General features: G+C 59.7%; 1 protein-coding gene across 1 annotated transcript; it reads right to left on the reverse strand.

The window, feature by feature from the left end:
• Window positions 1-344: 344 nt before the first annotated feature.
• LOC112120597 (sialic acid-binding Ig-like lectin 10) lies at window positions 345-6,962 on the reverse strand. Its single transcript, XM_024219738.2, has 10 exons — window positions 6,935-6,962; window positions 6,389-6,790; window positions 5,984-6,304; window positions 4,423-4,476; window positions 3,728-3,991; window positions 2,957-3,223; window positions 2,491-2,796; window positions 2,263-2,356; window positions 1,890-2,013; window positions 345-536 (listed from the first exon to the last, which is right to left on the reverse strand). The coding sequence occupies exons 1-10, from the start codon at window positions 6,960-6,962 to the stop codon at window positions 345-347; spliced, it is 2,052 nt and encodes a 683-aa protein (XP_024075506.2).
• Window positions 6,963-9,298: the final 2,336 nt, after the last annotated feature.

A 9,298-nucleotide genomic window follows, 5' to 3' on the forward strand; every position in this document is an offset into this window, starting at 1 on the left:
TATCGGATGCTCAGGTGGAAGGAGGGGGCTTCTGGGCTGGGGGGAGAGCAGTCAGAGCCCACCTGGATGCAAGAGAGACCCAGATGTCCCGTGCTGAGGGAGGCCAGGCCCGAGGGCCCTGAGAGCCTCCTGTACTGGGTTCAGACGTTCAATAAACCTGTGTGACGCTGGCAGAGAGTCATGGCAGGGTAGAGATCGGGGGGCATTGCTCCCTCGGGGGGTGGAGGCCCCGGGGATCCAGAGTGAGGGGACTCCCTGAGGGGGCCCACGGCAGAGACAGGCCAGCTCAGAGGTGTGGTCCCAGGAGGCGGAGATGCCCAGCCTGGGCCCATGGCGCTAAGGGGCTATTTCCACCGGACCTCGGAATATTCCGTGTCCGGGGCCTCTGGAGGCTCCCCCCCTTTGCGCCTCAGCTTGGAGAAGTCGACGGAGGCGTAGTGCAGCTCCTCCGGCTCCCCGGGGCCTAGCGGGGCCTGGGCTGCTGCAGCGCCGTCCTGGATGCCTTTGGTCCGGTGGGTGGCTGGAGTCTTGTGATGCTGAGTGAGAAGCAAGGCAGAGACACCAGGCAGAGATTTGAATGCCCCCAGCTGTGATTGCATGGGCTGCCCCAGGCCTCGTTTCCCCCACCCGCCATGCAAATGCATTTCCTGCATCGGGCGTGTACTAGCAAGAGGCGTTGGTTTGGGTGTGTTTCACACTCGCTGCACGCATGAACCAATCCCACACCAGCACCAGCTCGGCTAATGCATTCACTGCCTCAGCTGTACAGGCCACGCATTAGCAAGATGCATGGGGGTGTGTGCATTTCATGCACCACGCATGCAGGATTTAATCTCATGCATCTCATCACAGAACAGGTTCAGCGAATGTATTGACTGGATTTCATGCACCGAGCATGCGTGAACTGCTCCCATGCAGCTTGGGGCAGCACCGGTTAAATTAATGCATTCTCTGCATTGCCTGCACCAGCCATGCATTAGCAAGATGCATGGGGCTGTGTGCATTTTATGCTCTGTGCATGCATGATTTGATCCCATGCATCTTGTGGTTGCATAGACTATGCCAGGGATCGGCAACCTTTCGCACGCGGCTTGCCAGTGTAAGTACCCTGGCGGGCCGGGCCAGTTCATTTACCTGCCGTGTCTGCAAGTTCAGCTGATCACGGCTCCCACTGGCCATGGTTCGCCGCTCCAGGCCAATGGGGGCTGCGGGAAGTGGTGCGGGCCGAGGGATGTGCTGGACGCCGCTTCCCGCTGCCCCCATTGGCCTGGAGCAGCGAACCGCGGCCAGTGGGAGCTGCGATCGCCGAACCTGCGGACGCGGCAGGTAAACAAACCGGCCCGGCCGGCCAGGGTGCTTACCCTGGAGAGCCGCGTGCCAAAGGTTGCCGATCCCTGGACTATGCTGGTGCATTCATTGCATTTTCTGCAGGGTGCATATATTCGCAACAGACACGGTGCACCCTGCATGCATTGTCTGAGCATATGTCCCTAATACCATAGCAGGCAGCTGCAGAAATGCATTTTTGCCCAGCTGGTGCATTCGGGAGATACCCAGGGATTGGCAGCATTGCAGCCCCAATCTAGTCCGTGCACTTTGTGAATGCACGTGAATGCATTCGCTGCATGTCCTCCCCTCTGAGAGAGACCCGAGGGATGAGGTGCATTTTCTGCATGCAGGAGCTGTTCCCACGCAGTTTGGGGAGCCCAGGCTGGTGGCAGGGGTGTATTTCTTACACTGCGTGGGGGGGTCGGGTGCCCTGGTGAAAGCCTGGCTTATATTCATGCTTTCGTTAAGGGGGTGGGAAGGAGAAGAAGTGGGGGGGGAAGAGACGAGGTGGGGTGGGAAGGGCAGGTGGGCTTGGTCCCCGGCTCCCCCCAGGTACATACCATGGCCATGGTGGGGATGTTACTGTAGATCACGCTGGCCTCATCGGCCAGGTGCTTGGCCTGGCTCCCGTTAGCCATCTCCCCGGCCTCAGTGCTGGGGGGCGCCGGCTCCTGGCCACACAGCCTGCAGGGAAACAGATCAGGACAGACGCATGACACACGGGAGGGGGGTAGAATAGCCCCGTGGGGAGGGAGAAAGGGAGGAACACCAGTATGGGAGGGTAGAGTGCAGGGGACTGGGATAGGCCAGAGAGAGCGGCTTGGGGGAGGGGGCTGGGGGGGCAGGAAAAGCCCAGGGGAGAGGGCAGGGGATCTCAGCGGGATCTCGGGGGTGGGGGCAGCTGGGGATCAGGGCGGGAGGCGTCAGACTCACTTGATCACACAGAGCCCGAGAAGGAAGAAGCCGACGGCGACCCCCAGCCCACAGGCCACCCCGACGCCCAGCAGCTTGGCAGGCTCCTCCGCACCTGCGAAAACACACAGCACAGGGGCACGGCTCGGAGAGAACCCAGGAGTCCTGGCTCCCAGCCCCCGCCACCCCCTCCAGACCCCACTCCTCTCCCAGAACTGGGGACAGAACCCAGGAGTCCAAGTGTCTCACCTCTCCATGGGGGACTGAAGTCAAAGTGCAGGGCGGCGTAGGTCCCATGGGGGTTGGAGCCGAGGCAGAAGATCTGGGGGCCCCTGTCCCCGCTCCCCGTCCAGTTCAGGGTGCTGACGGCCTCATCCCCCTGGGCCCATGCGCTGACCTGCAGGGCCCCCCGTGAGCTGTTCCCAGCCAGGGGCTCCCCATCCACCTGCCACTGGAGCCGGGGTGGGGGGTGGGAGCGCAGGGAGCAGCTGCAGCTGATGCTGGGCCCCTGGTGCTGGCAGGACGAGTTCAGCCCGGTCCCCGGCCGGGGGCTGTCTGGGGAGAGCAGGAGACACAGGGACAATAGTCAGAGAGAGAAACCCAGAGGCAGGGAGTCCCACAGGTTAACCCCACTCACACCGAGTGACAGGGAGTCGTGTGGGTTAATCCCATTAATATCCAGGTGCAGGGAGTTCCGTGGGTTAATCCCACTCACACTCGATGAGCAGCTGGAACGTCCCCTGGGCAGAGCTCTCCTCATTCTTGGCCCAGCAGCCGTACAGCCCCCTGTCCTCGGCCGTCACGTTGGGCAGCTCCAGCCACAGCTGATTCTCCCCCGCGGGGCGGGCGCCCTCGACAGCTCGGCCCCCCCTCACCCAGCGCAGCGCAGCAGGGGGGCTGCTGGTGATGGAGCAGAGGAACCGCAGGGAGTCGCCCTCCCGGGCCGTGAGCTGTGAACCGTTCCCCACCGCGGTGCCGGGATCTGGGAACAGGAATAACACAGAGCCACTCGCACTCTGAGCCAGCCAGTCCCTGCCTGGGGGCCGGATCGGGGCCAGGACCCACTGGAGGGGAAAGGCCCCGTGCCCCACTTCCCGCCCCCAGCGATACCTTGGAATAGCTGGGGGTCACTCCTGTTAGCTCTGGAGACGGTGATTTCCGGAGTCCTCATGGGAGCTGAAATACCCACGGCAACGTATTAGATTGGAGAGTGACCCCCACTGACCCCCTGCTCCGGAGCCCAGCACCCCCCCAATGAGCCCCCGCCCCCCCTGCAGCCCAGCACCCCCCATGGATCCCCTGCCCGCCCCCTGCAGACCAGCGCCCCCTACTGACCCCCTGCCTTGCTCCCTGCAGCCTAGCGCCCCCTACTGACCCCCAGCCCACCCCCTGCAGCACAGCGCCCCCTACTGACCACCTGCCCCCTGCAGCCCAGTACCTGCCACTAAGGCCCCTCTGTGTGGCACAGCGCCCCCTAGCACCTTACACTGCACATGCATACGCAGGGCCCGGCTGGCCGACCCGTAGGAATTCTTCGCCCCGCACCGATACTCCCCAGCGTCTCCTCTGCTGAGATTCGGCAGCTTCAGGTGCCCGGCCCCTCCCTGGCCAGGGCTCAGGGATTCGTTCCCCTTGGCCCAGCTCAGGATGGCCTCGGGTCTGCTCGAAGCCTCACAGATCAGGTTCAGGGAGTCGCCCTCCTGGGTCTCCAGAGACACGACGTCACCCTCAGCTCCCAATGGGGCTGGCCCTGGAAGAGACGATCAGGCAGGTTAGCCCCCCCCCCTCCAAAAGCTGAGATGCAGCCAGGTCTGGGGTGGGGTGCAGGGGCTGTTTATACAAGGACCCCTCACCCAGCGTGGGGACGTAGCCAGCTCTGGGGTGGGCGCACAATCTCGGTGCCTTTCCATGGCAGCAGGTCTCCGTTGCAGAGATCAGTCCGTAACCCATCTCCTTCCCAATGCCCAGCGCACCCTTAATTCTGTCTGGGGGTCTGGAGACTGAGGGAAGCAGGCCCGCTCCCCGCACCACCCTCCCCACAGCCGTGCAGCTTCCTCGGGCTCTCCCCTCCGGGCACGGACCAGCCTGGCCCAGCTGAGCCTGGCACCTGGCCCTGAGCGCGGGCAGAGTGTGACTAGGAGGCACTCGCTGGTTCCCGGGGCTCGCAGCGCGGCCTCTCACCGGGGCGTCCGTTCCTGGTCAGGGTCCCGGTGATGTTGGGGGTCCCAGGAGGGTCTGTAACACAAACCAGACAGGGGGGATCAGGGGGGCTGGACAGCACCGGGGGGGGGGGGTCACTAGTGATCACTGAGCCTAGACATGGCCCCTCGCTGAGAGCTCAGCTGGGGGACGGGAAAGTCCCTGAAGTGACACAAGACCCGTGGGCGGGGAAGGAAAGCGACAGAACCGACTGAGCCCCACCCAAGAGGCGCCCGACAGAACCCAGTGGCCGGGTTAGGGCTGCGCCGGGGAACCAGAACCGTGAGAAATGGAAACCCAAGGGACCAAAACTGGTTGGTTAAAATTGGGCCTAATTGGTGGAGTCACTAACGAGGGGCCGGGCTGCTCCGACCTGGGTACTCGAGTGACTGTCACCAGCCCCACGGTCTGCCGGGTGCCTGGGCATTCAGCGTCCTGCTCCCCAAACGTGTCCTCCCCAGGGTGGGCCAGAGCCAGAGGTCTAAATAACCCCACTCCCACCCCCTCCCCAGACCCAGCCACTACCAGGGACATCAGACAACCCGTCATGGGTCCTTTGCCTTCCCACCTCGGTTCCTCTCTCCCCAGCCCTCTCCTTTTGCCCCCGGCTTGGCCGTTCAGGCCTGGATATTTTGGAGCTCGGCTGCGCCCAGAGGGGCGGCTAAAAGTAACACGCGGAGCAGCCGGACTTGGGTCCGTTGGGTGGGGCTCGCGGGGCTCGGGGGGGCGTGGGTCTTTGATTGCAGTGCAGACGTTTCCTCTGAGGTCTGTGTAGACGTTCAGGATCGGGCTGGGGCCTGGGCTCAGACACGGGGTGAGGGGGGAGGGAGAGTTTCCTGCTAAATCTCCCTCTGGCTGAAGGAACAAGGGCCATCCTTATAGCGAAGCCTGATTTGATCCTTCACGTCGGCCGCTGATTTTCCCTCTGCCCTGGATGTGCAGCGCAAGGGTCACGGGCCATTTAACGGGGGGTTGCCCTGGGGCAGGGCGGGCCGAGGTCTCTGGGCACCGAGCCCGGAGAATGTTTAGTGCCGGACAGTGACTGGGTCCTATTAACACTCTGCCCCATATAGAGCATCCCCCGATCCTGGCAGAAAGGGAAGGGGGTGGAGGAGACGCGGTGGGACAGCTCGGGGGGATCTCAGGGGGAACTGGGGTGGCTGGTGTGAGCGGGAAATCCCACGAAGGGGGGTTGGAATAGGGGGTGTGGATCGCAGCCCAGGAGGATTCTGGGGGCAGGGCAGGTTGGGGGTAGAGAGGATCCCAGAAGAGAAGGGCCTGGGGACCTGGGGGTACAGAGGGAAGGGGGATCCATAGCCAAGGGGGGCAGGAAGGGGTGAAGATCCCAAGAGAGAAGGGGCTGCATGGTGTGGAGGGAAGGGGCCTGGAGCAGAACTGTCTGAGGGTGCATGGTGGGGGGTGGGGATCCCAGCACAGGGCTGAGTTGGGGGAGGGGCTGGAGGGCAGGGTTGGGGAGCCCAGGGGTGGGGATTGCAGCAGAGGGGACTGAAGGTCGGCGTGGAGGGGCTGGGAGGTCACTCACATCCGACGCGGAGCTGGATGGTTCTGTGGGTGGAAGGTCCCCGTGGTGGCCTGTAGGTGATGCTGCACATGAGCTCTTTGCCATCGTCCCCCAGGGTGGGCGTGAAGTGGAGCGCGAAGCTTTGGGCCCAGGTTCCGTTCGCCAGCTGGGCTGAGACGTCCCGGGCTGTGTCGCTGAACGGCCCCGTCCAGGTGACTTGGGGAGGGGGCCCGGAGCAGCGCCCGGGGGCCGTGCAGGTCACAGTCACCGGCTCCCCGGCCAGCAGCGTCCCTGGCAGCCCCCGCGCTGGCAAGATCTGGATCTCTGGCTCCTCCGTCAGCCCTGGACACAGGGAGAGGAGACAGAATCAATCGGGGACACGGGGCCTTTCCCCTCTAGGGATACGACCCTGATCCGGCCTCTTACCTGACACGGAGATCGTGAGCATAAGGTCAGTGCCATTGGTACTGGAGCAGTAAGTGTATTTAAAGTCTCCCTCGACTCTAAGGAAATATCTCCCTGCATCCATCTGTTGGGCGTCGCTGATTTGCAGGGAGCAGTCGCCGTGTGCCAGATTCTCCGCCAGCCGGAACCGGCCCTGGGTCTCCTGCGACACCCCCCGGCTGGGGTCACTGCTGGCCACGGGCGGATTCTGGCCCACAACGGCTGGATCCTTGTACCAGTATCTGTAGAGCCAGGCCGGGGAATTCTTAGTGTCATATGAGGCTGAGTACGTGAAGGTGCAGGGGACGAGAACACAGAGACCCTCCTGCACTGACACCGAATGCGGCACCACCAGGGTAAATCCGGGCAGCTGGGACAGGGACCCTGCAGGGGACAGACAGGGATCGAAGTGGAACCGATAGAGAGCAGAGACCAACCCTGAGCTCCACCCCCAGCTCTGCCGGTGCCCCTCACTCCCGACCAACAGCCCCATGCGAGCCCAGCCCTGGGTCCTTGACCAATTCTCACTCCATTTAGTTTCCATTCCTCCCTCCATCGAGCGCCCTGTCGCTCAGTGCCCCCTAGCACCACACTGGGGCACTGGGCTCCCCTCCCCTCCCCCTCTGGCCAGTCTCCCTTCCAAGTTCTGGGACAGACCTGGCCCCGCTCAGCGCGAGTTCTGCCCTTCCCCTGCACTGGGGCTGCAGGTGCTGCTTACTTACCCCTCCAGAGCAGGGCGAGGAGTAGGACCCTCAGAGTGGCTGCAGGGGGGGCAGGACCCCCTGCTCTCCAGGGGGAACCCTGAGCCTGGAGCTCCCGTTCCCCGGCATCATGCTGTGGCGGCAGGGCTCTGCCCATGGCTGGGGCGTCGGGCTGGGACAGACCTAGAGACAGAGGGGGGGTGGGAAGTGTGAGAGCAGTGGCTGTTTGGGGTGGACAGATCTGACTTGGGGACAATCAGTACTGCTGGGCTCTGCAGGGGGCTGATCTGGAGCTGTTGGCAGTGCGCTGACCCCCCGCAAATCACCAGATGGTCCCAAGAGATCATGGGCTAAAAAAATCCTTAAATTGGTGAAAAAACCTGAGATTTTCTCTAAAAATCATGAGATCAGCCAGATAATCCCGAGCTGGTGACAGAAAATGGTGGGAAGGCAGCGCTGCTCAGTGCCTGCTTTGCTTCAGTCTTCCCACAAAAAACCAACATGTGAGCGAGCGACCAGTGAAGTTACCACGGACAACAAAGGGGAAAGGCTGCAGATCGGGATAAGTAAAGAACACGTCAGAGATTTTCCGACCAATTTGAATAAATTCAAATCAGTGGGGCGGGACGCTGTTCAATCCAGGGGGCTGAAGGAATTAGTTGGAGCCACTGGCAATAATATTTGCAAACTCATGGATGCCAGGAAAGGTCCCAGAAGATGGGAGAAGGGCTAACAGAGTGGCCATCTTTAAAAGGGGGGAAAGGAGGAGCCGGGGAACTATAGACCAGTCAGCCTGACCTCGACACCTGGAAAGCTACTAGAGCAATGTATAACACCTTCAATTTGTGAGGACGAAGGGGTGATCACCAGCATGGATTTACCAAGAGAAAATTCTGCCAAACCAGCTTGATTTCTTTCTTTGATGAGGTAACTGGTTGGGGGCTGGGGGAAAGCGGTGGACATAATATACCTGGACTTCAGCAAGGCTTTTGACACAGTCCCACATGACATTCTCATAAGTAATCTGGAGAAGACTTCTGCAGGAACTCAAATGTGTAATTGCAGAACTACTAACTGTGGTATGTAACCTATCATTTAAATCAGCTTCTGTGCCCGATGACTGGATGATAGCTAATGTGACACCAATTTTTTAAAAAAGGCTCCAGAGGTGATCCCTGCAATTAGAGGCCACTAAGACTAACTTCAATGCCCAGCAAACTGGTTGAAACTATAGTAAAGAAGGGAATGATCAGATGCATAGATGAACATGATTTGTTGGGGAAGAGTCAACATGCTTTTTGTAAAGGGAAATCATGCCTCACCAATCTACTAGAATTTTTGGAAGGAATCAACAAGCATATAAAATAATGGGGTCTAAATTACCTGTGACCACTCAAGAAAGAGATCTGGGAGTCATTGTGGATAGTTCTCTGAAAACACTCACTCAATGTGCAGCGGCCGTCAAAAAAGGAAACAGAATGCTTGGAATCATTAAGAAAGGGATAGATAATAAAACAGAAAATATCATATTGCCTCTATATAAATCCATGGTACGCTCACATCTTGAATACTGTGTGCAGATTTGGTGGCCCTATCTCAAATTGGAATTGGAAAAGGTTCAGAAAAGGGCAACAAAAATGATTAGGGGTATGGAACGGCTTCCATATGGGGAGAGATTAATAAGACTGGGACTTTTCAGCTTGGAAAGGAGACGACTAAGGGGGGATATGATAGAGGTCTATAAAATTCTGACTAGTGTGGAGAAAGTAAATAAGGAAGTGTTATTTACTCCTTCCCAAAACACAAGAATTAGGAGTCCCCAAATGAAATGAATAGGCAGCAGGTTTAAAACAAATGAAGGGAAGTGTTTCTTCACACAACGCACAGTCAACCTGTGGAACTCTTTGCCAGAGGATGTTGTGAAGGCCAAAACTATAACAGGGTTCAAAAAGAACTGGATAAATTCATGGAGGACAGGTCCATCGATGGCTATTAGCCATGATGGGCAGGGATGGTGTCCCTAGCTTCTGTTTGCCAGAAGCTGGGAATGTAGGGTGACCAGACGTCCCGATTTTATCGGGACTGTCCCGATATTTGCTTCTTTGTCCCGTGTCCCGACCAATGTTTGGTCGGGACACTGGACAAAAAAGAAATTTTGCCCTCGGCTCTGGCGCTCGCCCCCCCCCCCCCC

Source organism: Terrapene carolina, unplaced genomic scaffold, assembly GCF_002925995.2.
Source record: "Terrapene carolina triunguis isolate 2854851 unplaced genomic scaffold, T_m_triunguis-2.0 Scaffold771, whole genome shotgun sequence".
NCBI lineage: Eukaryota > Metazoa > Chordata > Testudines > Emydidae > Terrapene > Terrapene triunguis.